This window comes from Ictidomys tridecemlineatus, chromosome 4 (assembly GCF_052094955.1).
Source record: "Ictidomys tridecemlineatus isolate mIctTri1 chromosome 4, mIctTri1.hap1, whole genome shotgun sequence".
Lineage (NCBI taxonomy): Eukaryota > Metazoa > Chordata > Mammalia > Rodentia > Sciuridae > Ictidomys > Ictidomys tridecemlineatus.
In genome coordinates this window covers 18,374,740-18,395,038 of record NC_135480.1, presented here as the reverse complement: position 1 = coordinate 18,395,038, position 20,299 = coordinate 18,374,740, and the positions used below count along the sequence as shown (strand labels likewise).

General features: G+C 35.8%; 2 protein-coding genes and 1 pseudogene across 2 annotated transcripts; 2 read left to right on the top strand and 1 right to left on the bottom strand.

Moving 5' to 3' along the window:
* Positions 1-1,219: 1,219 nt before the first annotated feature.
* Positions 1,220-2,152, top strand: LOC101967009 (olfactory receptor 4A47). Its single transcript, XM_005329951.3, has one exon. The coding sequence runs from the start codon at positions 1,223-1,225 to the stop codon at positions 2,150-2,152; it is 930 nt and encodes a 309-aa protein (XP_005330008.2). The 5' UTR covers positions 1,220-1,222.
* A 4,245-nt stretch (positions 2,153-6,397) lies between these two features.
* LOC101978509 (leucine-rich repeat-containing protein 59 pseudogene) lies at positions 6,398-9,677 on the bottom strand (annotated as a pseudogene).
* Positions 9,678-16,368: 6,691 nt separating this feature from the next.
* On the top strand, positions 16,369-17,289 carry LOC101978214 (olfactory receptor 4A47). Its single transcript, XM_005330067.3, has one exon. The coding sequence runs from the start codon at positions 16,369-16,371 to the stop codon at positions 17,287-17,289; it is 921 nt and encodes a 306-aa protein (XP_005330124.2).
* The last annotated feature ends 3,010 nt before the right edge of the window (positions 17,290-20,299 follow it).

The window sequence follows — 20,299 nt, the reverse complement described above, 5'->3', positions numbered from 1 at the left end:
TCACTACTACATGATGTGAATGTTTTGTGTGTAGGTTCTTTGCAGAGATCAAGAAGTTAAAATAAGTTCATTAGGGTGGTCATTATTCCAATAGGATTGATGTCCTATGAGAAGGGAAAGTTTGGATGTAGGGAGGACAGCACGTGAACACAAAACTGGTATCTGTGAGCCAAGGAGAAAGGCCTGGGTCAGTGCTTTTCCTCCATATCTTCTGAAGGAACCAATACAGCACAGGTCTTGAGTTTGAATTTATGGCATGTCAAACTCTGAAACAACAGATTTCTGTTAACCAGTTTGTGCTGTTTTATTACAGCAGCTCTAACAAGAGAATATGGATTTTGCTACTGGGAAGTGGGGTGCAGCTACAAAAATACCTCAAAGAGTGAAAGTAGCTCTGGGATGGGTAATGGGTAGATGGTTGGGGAAGAGTTGTGATTCATGATAGGAAGAGCCTCTATGAAGAGACTAGGGGTGTAACTATGAACATCAAAAGGTGGTTCTGGTGAGGGATCTGAAAGAGAAAAGGAGAACTGCACAGAAAGCCTCTCTTGTGCTAGAGAACACACACATCATCACGAACAGAATCCTCCTAGAAATACGAATGGCAGGGTACTTCTGCTTGAGGTGTCCAGGGGATAAGAGATGATTGGAGAGTGAAGGAAAAGCTGTCATTGTTAATGATTTACAGTCATAGAACTAGAAATGAATATACTGACTTTTGGTCTATCATTTTACATTTTATTTTAGCCACTATGAATATAAAAATGACTTTAAGTGAATCTCTGGTATTACACCTTTGTGACATCATGTGGGGTGCATTTTGTCATGAAATTCATTTTTCATTCCTTTTTGTTATTTCCCACCTCCTTTAGTTGCATAAAGAATGGCTTCCTGTGAGAAGTCTTGCCATAATCCACATAATCCAGCACAATGAACTGATAGCATGACATAAATAATTCACTTATTATGACCACGATCATGTTTTACTTTAAATCTTGATCCCATCACTACATATAGAATCACTTGGGGAAGGAAATGCTATCTTACTTCACTATGTCTGATATGTGCAACAGATAGCTTGCCACAAATTGATGCTTCTCATACATATTTTAGAGGATTAATGAATGAAGACTGAAATTATAATACTTCTAAGGAATTTCTTCTTTTTTGTTTTTTAGGTGAACTGCTTTAATATCTGGAATCGGCACCAATAAAAGACTAGATGGAACATAGGAACAATGTAACTTACTTTGTCCTCTTGGGCCTCACACAAAATCCAAAGGTGCAGAAAGTACTTTTTGTTATGTTCTTGCTTTTCTACATCTTGACCATGGTGGGAAATCTGCTCATTGTGATGACCATAACCTTCAGTAAGACCCTGGGCTCACCAATGTACTTCTTTCTTGCTAGCTTATCTTTTATGGATGCAATTTATTCTACAGTTATTTCCCCCCAAATGATTTACCACTTGTTCTTTAGAGAAAATATCATATCCTTCAAGAATTGTATGACCCAGCTTTTTACAGGACACTTTTTTGCTGGGGCAGAGGTCTTTCTTCTGTTGGTGATGGCCTATGACCGCTATGTGGCCATCTGTAAGCCCCTGCACTATTTGGTTATCATGAGGCCATGGGTATGTGTTGTGCTGCTGGTAGTTTCCTGGGTTGGAGGTTTTTTGCACTCAGTAATTCAGTTGGGCACTATTTATGGGCTTCCATTCTGTGGCCCCAATGTCATTGATCATTTCATATGTGACATGTACCCCTTACTGAAACTTGTCTGTGTTGACACCTATGTCATTGGCCTCTTAGTGATTGCCAATGGGGGACTCATCTGCACAACTGTGTTTCTGCTCTTACTCGTGTCTTATGCGGTCATCTTCCACTCTCTGAAGAACCTGAATCAGGAGGGGAGGCGGAAAGCTCTCTCCACCTGTGGCTCCCACATCACTGTGGTTGTCCTCTTCTTTGTCCCCTGTATTTTCATATATGCAAGACCAGCCAAGACTTTGCCCATTGACAAGTTATTGAGTGTGTTTTACCTGGTCATAACCCCCATGTTGAACCCCTTCATCTACACTCTGAGAAACTCAGAGATGACAAATGCTATGAAGAAGCTCTGGGGAGGAAAAGTCATATCAGCTAGTAAATGAGTGAGTTGCCCGCTCTAAGGAGAGTCATTTTATCATAAAACTATCTTCTTAGGAAGCATAACATTTGTAAAGCTGATGTTAACTTCCTTTCCCTCTAAATTTCTGGTAAATACAATTAAGGAATTGAATATGTGCTTGTACCACTAATAGTTTCCCTACTGTAATGTAGACTTTATAATGTCTTGTTGATCACTACTGGACAGTTCTAATGCACATGTAATACATTGTCTATGACAATATGTAGTAAATTAATGAATAAAATTTTGGAATCATTGCACTGATGTCATTTAATTTTCGCATTTATTTGTATTCCTCACTTTGGTATTCCTTATCTTATTTTTAGACTTCCTTTTATGTTGATTCTTTTTATTGTTTTAATATTTAAATGCTATATAAACTTATGTTCATTTGTTTTCAGTAGTGTATGTAAATTTTAGTACTGTAAATTTACCTGGTAAAGTAAAAAATGGAATGCTTCATAGTAACATTAAAAGTAGAACCCTCACAACATGATAAATGGTAGAAATATACTCTCCTTTATCAGAATCTCTCAGTGCTAAGTCTCAGATGCAGGTAGTAAATTATTTTTCTGTTTCTTCAAATAAGTGGTCTTATCATTTGTGACAACTGGGGTGACACTGGAGGACATTATGCTAAGTGATATAGACTGGACATAGAAAGACAAATACTGCATGATATAATTTACATGTAGAATTAAAAGTAGCACAGTCCTGGGACAGAGAGCAGGATATTGGTTGTCACAGGCTGGAAGGTGAGGGGACAGTGATGTTTTTCAAAAAGTGCAAAGTTTATTATGATAGAAAATGTCTTATTATAGGTGTTATTTCTGCTGTATTATTAATTACAGTTACCATGCACTATAACATGATAGTTAATAACACTAATTATATACTTGATATTTGATAAGAGGGTAGATAGGTGTTCTCATCACAAAACTATTACATAAATACAATGCGCTAATGAAGACACTTAAAAAAAAAAGATGTTAAAAAAGAAGTCATTCAGACTGATGGAAAATGATACCATGTGGAAATACAATTTTGTAAACCAAAAAGAAATCATCAGAATGAATTAGTACATGAGCAAACATATGAATTTCCTATTGAAATATCTTTAAAATATAATTATTAAAATAATATTTATGTAAATATGCTATGAAATTGTAACCCAATCCTCCAAACTAAAATAAATAATGTTTAATAAGTGAAAAAAGAAAAGAAAAAGAAAAAGACATAAATAATCCAAAAGAAATATGAAAAAGGAAAAAATAACGAAAATACAGAACTCATAAAAATGATTATATGTTTAAAATTAACTATGGCAATAGTTACATCAATGTAAATGGTTTAAATATTGCATTAAAATGCAGAGAGAGATCACAGTCTCTGTAAGAAAACTAAGACTCCTTTATATGCTGCCTCCATAAACACACACCTTTATGCATAAAGTAAGGTAGATTAGAAGTTTGGTAATTTCCAATTTCCTGGGGAATCACTCATTTAATCCAGATTATAATTTATTTTATTTAATCCAGGTTCCAATACTTTTTATAGTTGATAAAATTCCCAAATTTTTAAAAAGAACTTTCTTTGAATTCTTTGTGTCATTTCTAATTTTGAAATCTGTGCCTCCTTTGATTTTTTGTGTGATTAGAATAGAGAGTATTTTATTCATTTTCTCATATTTTTCTTATTTTTTTTATCTAACTAAATAGATCTTAGATTGCTATATTTTGAAGACAGAGTGTTCCCCACATGCTCATTTGTTAAAGATTTGGTCCTCAGCAGGGTGTTAATAGAAGGTGGTTGAAACTTTTAGAGGTGAGACCTATTGGGAGGTTTTCGGTCATTGGGAGGCAGGTTCTAAAACAGGATTGTGGAACCTGGTATCCTACTTTCTATTCTTTTGTTTTCTTGAGAGGAGGTGAAGTGTTTGCTTCACTATGGGTGCTCACCATGATATGCTGCCTCCCCACAGGCCCAAAGCCAAGGGAACACTTAATCATGGCTGGAAACCTCAAAGCTGTGAGCCAAATTGAAATTTTTCTCTTATTATAAAAGTTGGTGTAACTTAGGTATTTGTTACAGTAATGTAAGACAGACTAAGAAGCATAATAGCTAGAATTACTTTTTCTAATGTAGGAAACCTCTTCTATCTTCACTAGGTGCTTGAACCTACTTTTGCTTAGGGTAATTTTTTGGTTTTCCTAACATTCTTAGTTGAAAGGATGTTTAATCTTTTATTTATTTTTAAACAATACAAACTCTAGGATGTTAAGTTGTCCTCAGAGCACTGAGCTAATACCCTATTATATTAAATAGTATTTTCATTTAAATTATGTTACATATTTCAGGTTTTAATTTCTACCACTTTTTTTTTTTTACTGAAGAACTTTTATAAATAGGACTTTGAATGTAATAATTTTGAATGTAATAATTTTTTGAATGTAATAATTGTTTTATACCAGCAATCTCATTCATTTCTAGATTTATTGAAAAGCATTCAAGCATGATTAAATACTCTCATTATAAAAACAAACTAAAAAGCATATTGTACACTATTGTGTGTGTGATAGATGTTGTGCGAGTAGTTTATACATTATGATGTATTATCAAAACTTCTAAGCTGACTTCTGTATTTTCACAATCTCATTGTAATGCATGTGTTGAGTTTCAATAAAGCATTTAGACTGATGGCTCTGGAGCTTGGAGGAAGACTAAGGAATTTGTAGAGATTCTGAGGAAGGTGTGGATCTGCACAGCTATCCTTAGGGGAGGAGAGAGCAAAGTCCTTTCTTCCAGTATTAGGGCAGTCATGAATGACAGAACTACCCAAAAGGGCCACCAGGGCTAAAAAGCTGGACCCTCCTCTCTGTCTCTAAACTATGACAGGTTCTTGCTCTCTCTGGGGAGAGGCAAGGAGCTTGCAAACGGAAGTTTCAGTGAATGAGCACCAAGACATGGTCCTTCTCATCCCTTCATCCAGCTGTTGTAAAAAGATGAGGCAGGGTCAAGAAAATGCTTAATCTAGCAGCCAAGAGAATGGACTTTGCTGCCCTCATTTGTGCTAGTCTTTAGTTTTATGCACCACTTTTCACCTCCATGTTACTACTTGCTTCACTTTATTTCCTAGAGTTTCCATTCATTCCCTCCCTTCTGTTATTGGTCTGGAAGCAAAGAATTCTGAACCTCAGTGTCTATGAAGCTGAGAGTCCAGGTTGCCTTTGAGGTTTTAGTCACTCTTAGTGCTAATGGAGCTGTCACAGACAATGCAGCTTTGCAGAGGTCCACCTTCTCTGTTCCTGGCAATCAGGGAGAGTTAATGCTCTGAACCTGCAACAAGGAGCTGGGCCTGCTGCCATTTTGTGGAAGCCATTTAAGTTGGGGCAGGACTCCACAGGAGCTTCCCAAGACCCTGATGGCATGAGATCTCTATTTGTGAGTCATGAATCTGTCTACTGTGTAAATTTCTATATTTTGGCTGAGACATAATTCTGTTGTGAGTTCTGTTCTCTCTGAATGTTACAAGAACGGTCAAATGATGTCAAGAAAAAAAAAAAAGAATACCAGAGTAGGGGTTGGGTTCTGCCTTAGACTATCTGAAAGACTTTGGGTGAGTTATGAAAGGCCTCAGTTTCTCTGCTTACAAGTGTTCTATTGGAGTGATGGTTGTGAAGTTCCTCTCACAGCCAGAAATTTTGTATGATCACTAAAATGCTTGAAATGTTTTAAAGTTCCTTTAGGATTTAGGTAACCCCTTCGCTAGTTTTGACTTGATATGCTGAGTGTGGTGGTCTCCTAAGTTCCCAGGAATACCCTTCCTCTGGATCTGCCTGGACTACCCAGGGAGGAATGAACAAAAGGGTGTGTGACGTACAAAAATATAAATGTATGACAGCCGACCATTTAGTAGAAAGGAGACTTGTCTTTACCCAGCTTAGTACTATAACTAGAAAAGGCGGTTTGCTATCTCCCCACCCCCAAGCCTATTCCTTTAGGCATGCAGGTCACTGTTCCTCTCCACCTCCCATTTCTTCTCATTCCACCAGGGAAGCCTGACCAAGGAACAACAAGAAGTCCTACAAAGGGGAGGTGTCATGAACCAACTGGCAGCCATTTGATGATGATAGGTAGGTCTGACACTATAAAGGCTGTGTGCAGCAGAAGCCAATTCCACAGGAACTTGAGCTCCAAGGCCGAGAGGCAGGAGGTGCTGAGGGCAAACTCACTGTACGGACTCAATATGAAAGACCCACTGGAGGATCTCCTGGTGGCACAGATCCTGCACAGCTTTGGGTTGTTGCTGTAGTGCTGTCACCCAACATGCAATTAGCTCCCTGGCCACACACAGCAATAACAGAGGCAGCAGCTTCAACATAGCCCAGGGCCCAGTGTGTTCCCATAGGTGGCTTGAGGGGATGGGAGTCACACTTAGATTTGGGGGCCTGATTTGCTTTCTTCTTGAGTTTGTTCTCTTGCTCCACTTGGAATCTTTGAGGGCATCACATTCTTTTCACTGATACTCCTTCTCTTCTGCCTTGTCCAGTTTCTGAAGTCCCTGTTCCTGAGCTTCCAGAGCTGGCTGTTTGGCCTCCCACCTCTTCTCTGCCTCTCCTTCCACTTCCGGCCACCTCTACCTCTCTGGCTCCTGATCCACCTGCACAGCCTTCATGTACTATAGCACCTTGTTTGCACACTGCTTACACAGTTTCTCATCGAAACAATCACTAGCCACTTTGGCCAAGACAGTGTCCAAGGTGTTGTCCTTTAGGTCCAGCCACTCCAGGTTCTTGAGCTGAGCAAAGCTGACAGGCAGGGTGACCAGTCTGTTGTTGAGGAGATTCAGGTGCTGGAGGTGGACCAGAAGGCCAAACTCAGCTGGCATTGACTAAAGCTTATTCTTAATGAGGTCCAGCTTCATCACATGTGGGAGGCCACAGAAATCGCATGGTAGAACACTCATTTTATGGCAGGACAGATTCTTATAGTTGGGGAAGTCCTTGGTATGTTAATTCTTCTAGTGTTATGATGTTACTTACTCCCATTGTTACTATAAGTGCAACTGACACTTGTGCGGAATTTCAAGGCTGTATACATAAATGTATTTCTTTGGGGTGAACTTCATTTAATTGTATGTATGGAAATTATGTATGGAAATGGTTATATTATCTTACCACCGGGATAGTTTTCTTGTGGAGCAAATACTTTTAATTATCTACCCACTAATATGTCTCATAGAATCCACTGTTGTCTTAGCAGACTAGCTGTGTTTCTACCACAGAATTTGGTAGGTCACCATCTGCACAACATATCCATAAAAGGTCTATTTCCTTTGATGAAAACTGTAATCATTCAGTAAAGGCAGAATTTGAGACTTTGACATTTCCCTTAGTAGGTAGGTATCCTTGGACTAGCTGTCAGGGATTACAAAACAACTATGAAATTGGCCTGTGCTATGGTAAAAAAAAATATTAATCATACCTCTTTGGCAATTAATATGCTTAACGAAGAGCAAAATCAATATTGTCAAGCTATTCTTGACAATCAGGCTGCAATTGATTATTTGTTATTATTAAATCATAAAAGATGACAGGAGCTTAATAACATGTGTTGCTTTAATTTAAGTGATGACAGTAATTCTACTTCAAAAGAGTTAGATCACCTTAAAAATACCATTAAAAAGGTCCAACGAGATGATGGAAGTTTAGATTTATTATATTGGCTAACTTCATGGTTACCCAATTTTACTTGAATCAAATGATTTTTCATAGGTGGATGTTTAGTAATATTAGGATTGTTACTTTGTGCTTATTCTCATCGATGCCTACCTTATTTTTTAACCTCTGCCAATATTAAAGAAAAAAACAAGTGTTATTCATCCAAAAGGCCATATAAAACAAAAAAGGGGAGCTATAAGGATTCTGTGTTCTGGATTGGGGTCTAATGACTTCATGACTGTGGCATGCGTGGTGGCTGGGAAAGTTTCTGTACAAAAGTATGCGATGCCTAGCAGCTGGAAAAGTTTCTGTGCAAAGGTACAAAATGAGGAGGCTCTGTACTACAGTCTTATCAGCCTTGACCTTGATCTCAGGCACATGGCTCCTGTGAATACAAGAACTTGCTTCTTAATAACTACAATGTTTCACCAAGTTCTGGTGCTCCTGGATCTGCCTGCCTAACAATAACTTCAAACAATGGACTTTATTGAGAGCTATACTAAACTTCTAATGCAGCATATTGTAACTGTAGAATGTAACTGCAGAATGAGCATCCTTAATGATACAATAAACAGTAATGTAGTTATGGCATGAATAATCTAATGTAACCTATTGTTATAAATTAACAAGGTCACTTAGATGAGCAGCTGTTTTTCTTTCTGCCTTTGCCTCTTGTCTCTGTGTTTCCTTTTTATTTCTCTGCAAAATTTACTTAGCAACTTGTTCCCCAACATGATGTGCTGCTTCACCAAAGGCTCAAAGCAAAGAGGCCAGTTGGTTATGGGCTGAAACATCTAAAATGGTGAAAATAAACTGGCCTGTTATTAAGTTGAATTAGCTCAGGGTTTTGTAATAGTATTGGAAAAAAAGAAAACTAACACAAGTATGATAGCTCTAAGTGTTTTCTAATGGAAGAAATTATTTTTATCTTCATTTTGTACTCCTACCTATTTTAATTTAGTTTAATTCTATGCTTTTTTCCTAGCATTTTTAGTTGACTTCTTTATTTCTTCTTTACGTTTTAGATAATGTAAAAACTTAAGACCTCAAAGTTTTCTCTGAGCACTAGTAATATTATTCCATTGGTTGAACTAGGGTTTTCCTTTGAAGAATTTCATACATTCTAGAATTTTGGTTTCAATTTTCTCTTTCACAAGCAGTTTTTCAAGATAGGATTGTTGGTTCTAACATCTAAAAGTAACAGTTGGATTCTATTCACAATCTCATTGATTTCAAGATTTTTTTAAGTGTGAAGTAAGACATTTTTAATATTTATCTTTTAAGAAAATAAAAGTGGATTACATACTTCTGTGTATCTCACACACTCTGTGAGCAGTCTACACATATTTTACTTATTATCAAAACTTTAATTGCAATAATTCATTTCACAAAAAATTGATGCTTACATGTAGAAAATAACTTTCTCAAAGTTATAAAAACATAAGATAGAGAGTTGACCTAAACAACTCTCCCAACCTCTTTGCAGTTCTGTTTAAAATCCATAATAGGATATGTCTGAAATGGTATTATTATTCCATCTTAACTCACATTTTGGTCTGTCTGAAGTTCAGGTCCATATTTATTTCTCTGGATCTTCTAGCTTATCTTCTAGTATTTGGGTGCTTCCTGATGCTGAATAACTCTCATAATTTAAAAAAAAACAATGAATGTTATTTTTATAGCAGTTTTAGAGTCAAAAACATTTAAATACAAAGGACCTAGACCTTCTACATAACCTCCTTCCCCAGTAATGCAGCCTCCTACATTTGCACTTTCTGGAATGTCCATTTTCTGCAACTGTAACAGAATGACTGAGGCTGATAAATTTATAAAGAACAGAGAGTAATTTTCTCATTGTTCACGGAAACCGGGAAGCCCAAGAACAGGCATCTGGAGATGGTCCAAGTGATCCCATGTTGAAGGTGGAAAGGCGAGAGAGGGGAAGAATGAGACAGCAAGGGAGGGCTGAGCTCACATTTGTCAGAAACTTGCTCTTGTGATAAACAACCCACTACCACGGTAACAGCGTTAATCCAGTGGATTTATCCCCTTTTGAGGGTCCCACCTCTCAACACTATTGCATTGTTTCTAGCCAATGAAGTTTATGGATCTCACTTAAATCATAGAAGACACAATTAAGTCCCTACTCCTTGGTGGTACATATTACAATTGATTCATCAATAATAATACAACTGTATAATTCCAATTTCCTTTTTTACATTGGGGTACACCATTCACAGTGGTCTTCTACTTTCTATGAACTTGGAGAAAAGAATAAGACATGCATCTTTACATGGGTATCATAGAAGAGCTTCACTAAAGAAAACATTCTTTGTGATCTACCTGTTCATCTCCCTCCCTCTGAGCCCAGACGACTACTGATGATTTTACTTTCTCCACAGTGTTGCACCCTCTGGAATGTCATATGATTGGGACAATACAACATGCAGCCTTTCAGACTGGCTTCTTTCACTTGGTTATATACTGTGAAGTTTCCTCTATGTCTGTTCATGGCTCAGTAGATCATTTTTTAAAAATTATTTTATTAATAATATATTATGCTTACATTTTTTAAATACCTCTATTTTATTTATTTTTTATGTGGTGCTGAGGATCAAACCCAGGGCCTTGCATGTGCTAGGTGAGTGCTGTACTGCTGAGCCCCAACCCCAACCCTGAGGAGCTTATTTCTTTTAAAGAAATGAATTATATTTCATTATCTGGATGGACCACAGTATATTTATTCCTTCATATGATGAAAGCATTGCTGTGGCTTCTATGTTTTGGCTGAAAAAAAAGATTTTGGAAACATTTGAGTGCCTCCTTCTGTAAGGGATACATTTTTGGCTCATTTGATTAAACGGCAAGCAGTCTACTCTTTCATCAATACCACACTGTCTTGATTTCATAGCTTATACTGTCTTGAAGTTAGGTATTATTAATTGTTCACTTTTATTCTTCCCCTAAGTATGGGGTTACTCATTCTGAGCCCTTTGCCTCACCATGTGAACCTCAGAATTAACTTTTCAATATCTAGTGTGATAGAATTTTCATTGAAATTGCAGCTGTTATGAAGATCTAGTTGGGAAGAATTGACCTCTTGGCAATGCTGTTTGAGTTTTTCTCTCCATGAACAGTTATTAACTCTCTCTTTACTTATGTGTTTGCTCATCCAAGCTTCAATGTTTTCCTTGTAACATATTTTGTTACATATAGGCTAAAATATTCCATTTTTGTAAATATTCAAGTAAAGGCTATTGTATATTTAATTTCATCACCCTTTGTGGCTGGTATATAGGAAAGTGAACTCCATTTGTATATTAGCCTTGTATCCTGCAGGTTCACTATGATTTATTCCAGATTTTTTGTAGACTTTTGGTTCTTTTTTTTTTTTAAATAAGGTCTTCTTAGATTATCATGTTATTTGTAAACAAAGAAGGATTTATTTTGTAAGCATGCATTTCTTTCTATTTTTTTTATTTATTTTGTAAGCATGCATTTCTTTCTATTTTTTGCCTGATTTTATTTGCAAAAAAACTGGCACTGCAATGTTGAAAAGCAGTGGTGAGAGGAAGAATCCTTGCCTGTTCCTTACCTTACATGGAAGGCTTCTGGTTTCTCTGTGCTGAGGAGTTACAGTTACAGGCTGTTTTGTATGAACTCTTTATTAAATTTAAAAAATTGTCTTCTATTCCTAGTTTATTGAGAGTTCTTTTAAAAAAGAGATAAGTGTTGAATTTTTATAATGCTTTAACCACAAATATTGGCATAACCATGTGATTTTTCATCTTTATCCTTTGGCTAAATATATTGTATTAATTGATATTTGAATTCTAGACCAGCCTAATGTACCTAGGTTACATCTCAGTTGGTCATGGTGTATGATTATTTTTATACATTGTCAGAATGAGTTGCTAACAGTTTGATGAGAATTTTTGTTTAATCAGAAATTAGAAGTCCTTCTGACTCTCATTTAAAAGAATGTTAATAATTTCAAATTCCTGAGAAAGATCTGTAATGCCCTAAGGGTTTGCTCTTGTCATGTCTTTGGCTTTACTTTTTTATATCTACTATGTTTAGTTGTTCCCTTTATTATTTTGTGACTGTGTTACAGGACACATATATGATACATTCTAACTATGCATATGGTTTTTTTGTTTCATTAAATCTATATCTCCAATTAATAGCATGAAATATGAAATAAGTAGATGTTCTAAGATTGCTCAAGACACTAATGAATAAATAGATAAATAGCTAGTTTCTATGACTACATGAATCTTGCAAAAACATCTCTAGTGCCAAACAAATAGAGACAATTGAGTATTAGATAAATGGAAAAAAACATTGGTCAGGCAATGTGGAAATAAGTGATAAATTCATCTTCAGTGAAATTAATTAACATAACTGATATATTATATTTGCCAACTATCATTCTGACAAGGTTTCCATTTCTAAAACTTTTTATACTGCATCCTTTTTAGCATAGTAATGTGATTCATCTGTTGGCATATTTACAGGTATAAACTTATGTGAATTCCCACTGAATGTGATTAAGGAAAAGTCATTATTGGATACATTCCAGTTGCAGGACTCTATGGTTAGAGTGGTTTCTTGGTATAAAAACTACAGTGATCTTCACCCTGTCAGGTAAAAGATGCTGCCCTTCAAGGACCTAATATAATTATTGGAAAAAGATGCTTCACTATGCTTAAAGCATGATCTACATGGAGAAATATAATCCTGTGTCCTAATTTCTAGCACAAGTATTTGATTATACCAATACCTGCAGAATCTCCCTATAGAGCTCAAAGATAGTTATTACTAGAGTTACTGGAAAAGAACTTAAAAACAAAACTTTCCTTGTTAAAAAAGATTAGTTGCTATGGTCCTACAATAACATGTTTGCGATTTTGAAGAATTATTGCATTTTGGAAATTTTTAATTTTCCCATTTTCACCTTGGAATTCCTTTGAAATCCATCAACACTACTGGTAATGATTTTCTGCAAACTTTAGAAGACTGGGGATATTGGACAGACAGGTATATTTTGCATATATTGTTTTAAATATATCCACAGAAATAATATAGCCTTTTTCTTTTGCACGATTCCTGGGTTGAAAGGGATTTTTACTAGTGTACCCAGAAGAGCAAGTGACATCTCATCCTTGAACTTTAGCATAAATATCACCTTTAGAAAGGAATTATCTAATTACCTTATTCAAAAAGTGTCTCACTCTTATTTCATTCTTTCACAATAACCTGTTATTGTCCAGTCAAAGATTAAAGCTACAATTTTTAGTTACTCCCACTATTATTTTGTGACTCCGTTAGAAGATGTAAAGTTGATTCAGTTAGGACTATATTCTTATTTTATTCTTCCATTTTATTAACTATTGTATCACCATCTAAGATCATGTTATCTGGAACAAAATAGATGCTCTTTATTTATTTTTATTTTTTTAACCAGGGATCAAACTCAGGGGAATTTTACCATAGAGCCACCTCCCAGGATCTCACTGAGTTGCTTAGTGCCTTGCTGTTGCTGACGCTGGCTTTGAACTCATAATCCTCCAAGCAGCTGGGGTACAGGTGTATGTCTCAGTACAGGCTGCTCTTTAGTTTGGAGAAAAACAAAGAATAAAGAGAAAACCCATATAAATAACTAGTTACTACAGCTGCATATACTTCTAAAATATTTTTAACGTCAAACTCACATACAGAAAAGTGAAATTAGATAAATATAAAATGAAAATTTCTCTGATAAAAGAAGGAATAAGTGATAAACTCATCTTCTGTGGAACAAATTAATGGAACTGATATTTTGTTCTTGATTATTTGTCCCATAATGTTTCTGAAAATATTTTTTCTTGTCACATCCTGTGACTCTATTTCTGTGTTTGCTGTATGGCATCTTGAAACACAGATATTCTTTTAAAATATATGGAGAGTAAATAAGCAAGGATCAGTTTGGACATCTTCCAGTTGCAGGGCTCCATGATTAACATGTGTTCATGGCATAAAATCTTTATAAATCTTTGTCTCTGTCAGGTAAAAAAATATTTCTTCTGTTAGTAACAGTTATAATTTTTTTAAAACTATGGTTTATTATTCTTAAAGAAGGATTTTAAAAGGCACACAAGTATTTTATCCATATACAAAGCACAAGTGTTTGGCCTTACTAAGATAAGAGGAGACAGATTAAAAAGCTGAATAGTATCTATTAAAGTAGTCAGAAAAGAAACTAGAAAACTTTCTTTTTGAAAAAATGCTAGATATTATATTCCTATGACAATTTTTTGCATTTTTATTTAATTGTTTTAATATGGAAAATTTTAGTTTTTTACCAAGAAATTCCTTTGTATACCACTACAACCACTAATTATTTTCTGCAGGATTTAGAAGACTCCAAAGAAAATGGACAAACATGGTTGTGTGATTTTAAATATAATCTCCAAGAATAACACAGCTTTTTTTCTTCTGTGTGCATACTGGATAGAAGTAGGATTACTCCTTATTTCAGAATGAGATCGAACTTCCTCTTTCAAACTGCAGACAAACTTCCAAAGGTAAGACTTTCTAGTCAGTAGAAGAAATCAGACTTTGAGATCCTGGGAATGTTTCATTACCCAGGAAATTGTATCACTCAAGCATGTAAGAAAATGTTGATAAGAACTTCTGCAGGTGATAAGTGGCTGTTCAGATTGTATAAAATAGTCATCAGATTTAGATTAAAAATATTGAAAATTTAAGTCAGGGCCCATGTTATATCTTCAATCAACACTGTTGCTTCCATCTGGAGAAGTAGAAGGCCCAGAGTGAAAAGAAAATGTATCAGTCAGCTTGAAGATTTCTCTCCTTTAATGTCATGAGCCCATAGTAGACCCTGAGCCTTCATGAGCTAGTTGACAATCTGATGTCTGAAGTTTATCTCAGGTGAAGAATAAGACACAATATAGTGTTCTATGAACACCTGCTGGTTGGATAAATGAAAAGACTGAACATAACACACATCTTTGTATAATAATTACTGCGACTTCCAAATTTGTGATATTTCTGTTCTCTAAGATTAGCATCTGTCAAAGAGTCAATGGTAGATATGGCAGCGGACAGGGTATGAGAAGGATCACATTAGGAAGATATTTTGAATAGGAAGCCAAGGGGAACTGAACAAATGTATACATAAGCAATGTGAGAGGAATAAAGGAAGTTTGAACACTGTGCATTTGACCTGAAGGATCAGACAGAAGGAAATAGCCTTTTAGCATGAGAAATCCTGGAAGGAATAGATTTATTGTAGAAAATACAATATTTGCTTTTGTAATTATGAAAAGGATATCTACTGGAAGATATCACTTAAATAGTTGCAGATATCACCTTAAAAAGGGGGGTGTGATAATATAGTAGATATGCAATTCATTGTGTTTTAGTTTAGAATCATGTGGACTATTCAACCAAAGACTCCAAACCAAAGTGTTTTTAGGGTGTGTCAAGCTGAGACCGGTAATTCCTGGTTTGTCAAGTATTCACATGAAACTATTTTTGGTTTTATTTTGTCCTCCCATATAATTTATATGTTGATGTCCTACCTGCAATCCTGCAAAAAAAGCTTTATTTGGAAATAGGGAGTTTGAAAAGATCATCCAGTTATAAAATTATATTAGGCTGGGTTCCAATCCAATATAACTCATAAACTATTGGAGTAGAAAATTTGATGAGGAAGAATGACAAATTAACACAAGATGGTCATCTGCAAGTCCTTTCTTCATGGTCCTCTGAGGGCTCCGCCAGTGCCCATACTTTTATTTTGAATGTCTACCTGCAGGGCTCTGAGACAACACATTTGTGTTTATAACAGTTGTAGCTCCATCAGATGAAGACAGCTTTTGATATCAGAAAGTGGGGTGCTATTTCTGCAATAGTATATGAAGCCAACTTTGTGATTGATTGATGGATCCATGTGGGGAGATGTTTGGGAATCATGATAGAAGGAGCCCAGATGGCCTTGAAAAGATGGTGGGTAGAAATATGAACACTGAAAGGTGATGCTGGTGAGGGCTCAGCAAGGAATGAGAAGAATGATGGAGATGTCATCTGTCTTGGAGAACAGAAATCACCGTGAGCACAATGTTCTTGGAAATGTGAATGCTGAGATGGTTGGAGGTCACAGTTCCAGTGGACTGTGGGCCAAAGACAGTGGAGGAAGGGCATCATTTTCTAAAGATTCAGCACCAGGATTGATACAGTGATGGTGGCCTATAGTCTTCCAATAATAATTAATTTTATCCACTCTTCAAATGATTTTGTAATATTAAAAATTCACTCTTCTTCATATGAAGAGTGAGTTTTTGATATTACAAGTGTGACTTTACTTGTATATATGGCAGATGAATAAATGTGGTTATAATGCTTCTAAGGAATTTTTCAATGTTTTACAGGGAAACTGCTTTATTCTCTGAAATCAGCATCAATAAAAGAATAAATGGAACATAGAAACAATGAAACTTACTTTGTCCTCTTGGGACTCACACAGAATCCAAAGGAGCAGAAAGTACTTTTTGTTATATTCTTGTTCTTCTACATTTTGACCATGCTGGGGAACCTGCTCATTGTCCTAACTGTAACCTTCAGTAAGACTCTGCACTCTCCAATGTACTTCTTTCTTGCTAACTTGTCATTTTTGGACATCATTTATTCATCAGTCATTTCCCCCAATTTGATTTCAAACTTGTTTTTAGGAAAAGTAATCATATCCTTCAAGTTTTGTATGTTTCAGCTTTTTGCAGAACACCTTTTAGGAGGGACAGAGGTCACTCTTCTGTTGGTGATGGCCTTTGACCGCTATGTGGCCATCTGTAAGCCTTTGCATTATTTGCTTATCATGAGGCCATGGGTGTGTGTGGTACTGCTGGTAGTCTCCTGGGCTGGAGGTTTTGTGCACTCTGTATTTCAACTTGGAACTATTTACAGGCTCCCTTTCTGTGGCTCCAATATCATTGACCACTTTACGTGTGACATGTATCCCTTATTGCAACTTGCCTGTGTTGACACTTATGTCACTGGCCTCTTAGTGATTGCCAATGGGGGGCTGATGTGCTCTATTTTGTTTCTGCTCTTACTCATGTCTTATGCTGTCATCTTCCACTCTCTGAAAAACCTGAGTCAGGAGGGGAGGTGGAAAGCTCTCTCCACCTGTGGCTCCCACATCACAGTGGTTGTCCTCTTCTTTGTCCCCTGTATTTTCATATATGCAAGACCAGCCAAGACTTTCCCCATTGACAAGTCAGTGAGTGTGTTTTACATGGTCATAACCCCCATGCTGAACCCCTTCATCTACACTCTGAGAAACTCAGAGATGACAAATGCTATGAGGAAACTCTGGAAAACAATTCACATCAGGTAGGAAATCACTGAGTCTCCCAGTAGAAAGAGAAATATTTCACTATGAAGCTGTCTCCTTAGGATGCATTATTTATTTCAGACTTAAAAAAACTGGTGATAATTTTCTAAGGCATTTTTAAAATGGTAATTAAAGAATATAATATAGGTTTTGACATTAACATATTTCCCCAGTGTATTGCTCATACTGTAATATCTTGTTTATCAAGTTACCTAGGAATTTTTGCTGCCCATATACTAAGAAGTCAATAGAAATATGCAATCTACTTATGAATAAAATTTTTATATTATTATAAGGATTTGTATTTAATTTTTACATTCATTTTTAGTAACTATGTTGTCAATTATCATTTTATTTTTGCTTTTTTGGTCATTTTTCTATTATACTAAAGTGCTATATATATCTTATATATATTTGATTTTATTAGCTTACATTTACTCGTTTGCTTTTTACTGTCTTGTCTCTCTTTTTTGTATATATTTTATATATATTTTGTATATATTTTGAATATATATATATATATATATACACACACACACATTTTATTTTTCATTTCACTTGGTCATTTGTATAGATTTATTAATAGTTTTTCTTAATGTCTGAGGAGTCAATTATAGACATGTTGACCCTTTAGTCTTAAAACTCTAAGCCTTTCCAAAACTCAAGACACTAGTTGAATAATCACAGCACAGTGCATAATCAAGAAGTTGACACTGAGACAATGCTATTACACAATCCACACAGCTCATTTCTACTTTACTGACTGTCCCAATAACATCATCTTTGTGGCAAAAGAGAATACAATGTCACACATTGCATTTTCCTGTCATATTTAAAGCATAGATTTCTTTCATGGGAAACATTCTTGAGCCTTTTATTTTATTTTAGTTTTTTGCTGAATCCAAGTGTCCTCAAGTTGTGTTTCAGAACTTGCCTCTGTAGTTCACTCAATGTCACCTTCAAACTAGCATTTCAATAATAAATTCAGGCAACAAAACACCACATGTCTGTATTATAAACTTTTTTTTTTTGCATGTGTGATAAACTCTTAATTCTCTACATGGCTCATGATAAAGCTTCAATCTTGAAAAGTATCATGTCACCTTTGAAGAGGTCAGGTGACCATCCAGGCCTGCATAAAAGAACACCAGTGCTCTCCTTCTCACTCTTCAAAGACTTGCAGAGTTCACGGCAGTGGTTTGGTGGAATGTCCTGTGTTCCTCTTTAGGTTTTTGTGCTGTTTCTTGAGGTTGAGGTTCAGGTTATGCCTTTATTAGAAGGTTTTGCACGTGATCCTGAATTGCTCTTAGATACCATACTTGTGGTCATCACTGTTGGCTGAACAGTTACTTGCAATATCACATTTATTAACTGGCCTCTGATGGTATCTTCTTCTGTGCCTATTCTTGAAAAAAGAAAAACATTTTGAGCCAACTTTTAGTAGACTCTGGAAGCACTTCCTTAAAACAATTTACAGATAATTTGTTTTCCAGGATATCAGTGGGCACAGTGGTGCACACCTACAATCCCAGCAGCTCAGGAGGCTGAGGCAGAGGATCATAAGTTCAAATACAGTCTCAGCGTCTTAGTGAGGTCCTTAGCAAGGAAGCAAGACCAATCTCAAATTAGACAACAATGTTTATAGCAGCTCAGTTCACAATAGCTAGACTGTGGAACCAACCTAGTTGTTCCTCAATGGATGAATGGATAAAGAAAATGTGGTATTTATACTCAATAGAATATTACTCAGTTTTAAAGAAGAGTGAAATTATGGCATTTGCCAGTAAATGGTTGGAGTTGGGGAATATCATGCTAAATGAAATAAGCCAACCCCACAAAACCAAAGACTAAATGTTTTCTCTAGTGTGCAGACGCTAATTTACAACAAGGTGGGGGGCATTTTGGAAAAGTAGTGTTACCTTAGATTAGGTAGAGGGAAGTGATGGGAGGGGAGGGGAGGGTATGTGGGGATAGGAAAGATAGAAGAATGAAACAGATATTATTACTGTATATGTATATGTGACTGCATGACCAATATGATTCTGCAACATGTACACTCAGAAAAATGAGAAGTCATATCCCATCTTTGTATATCAAAGTGCATAAATTCATTCTTCTGTCATGTATAACTAATTAAAACAAATAAAAAATAAATAAAAACAAGAATGGTCTGGGGATGTTTTGCTTAGTGGTTAAGCACCCTTGGGTTCAATCCTTGGTCCAAAACAGATAGGCACTTTGTTTTTTAGGAACTTATGTACAGGTATGTCCATTAGTGAGCTGGTTCAATAGATTCTCCATTTGTTATCAAGAATGTCTTCTAGATAGAAGAAAGAATAGTGAATTTATGTAATCTGTTTATTCTACAAGTCTGAACAAAGAATTTTTAAGGAACGAGTCTACCCATATTTGATCAGCCCAGGTTTTCATATTTTATGTGTTTTTTACTGGTGTTTGCCTGTAAAGGTTTTGAAGTGTCTCCTCCAACAGGAATAGCAGTAAGGGTGACTACTATGTAGCGAGTATGTTGTGGGTCTGAAGTCTGCAGAGGGAGGCTGGTGACATTGGGAGAGGCTGAGGCTGGAGGACAGGCAGGATGAGGGTCCTGTTTCCTTAACTCACATGGTGCAGGATGCACTCTTTTTACTGCCTGTTCTCAGGGTGGTAAGGGCATCTTTGATGACTAGAATTCCATTTGTGTTCCAGGTATTTTAGTTTTGACATGAAGACTCACATAACGAGGAGGAATATTTTTTTTAAATGACTTGGAGAAAGAATCTTAGTATTTTGCTGTTAAACATGATACTGACTTTGGGTTTAAGATTCATTCCTTCACTTAATGTTAAGAATAAAATATACATATACATATATTATATATGTAAAATATACATATCTTTTATATATTTACTTGATACATATAAGTATTTTTCAGAAAGTGACATAGCATCATGCTTAAGAATCTATTAAAATTAATTTAATATTTTTTTATTTTGGACCTATTTATGAATATAAA

Coding starts and splice junctions, on each gene's coding strand:
- LOC101967009 (XM_005329951.3), top strand. CDS start 1,223: ATGGAACATAGGAACAATGTAACTTACTTTGTCCTCTTGGGCCTCACA.
- LOC101978214 (XM_005330067.3), top strand. CDS start 16,369: ATGGAACATAGAAACAATGAAACTTACTTTGTCCTCTTGGGACTCACA.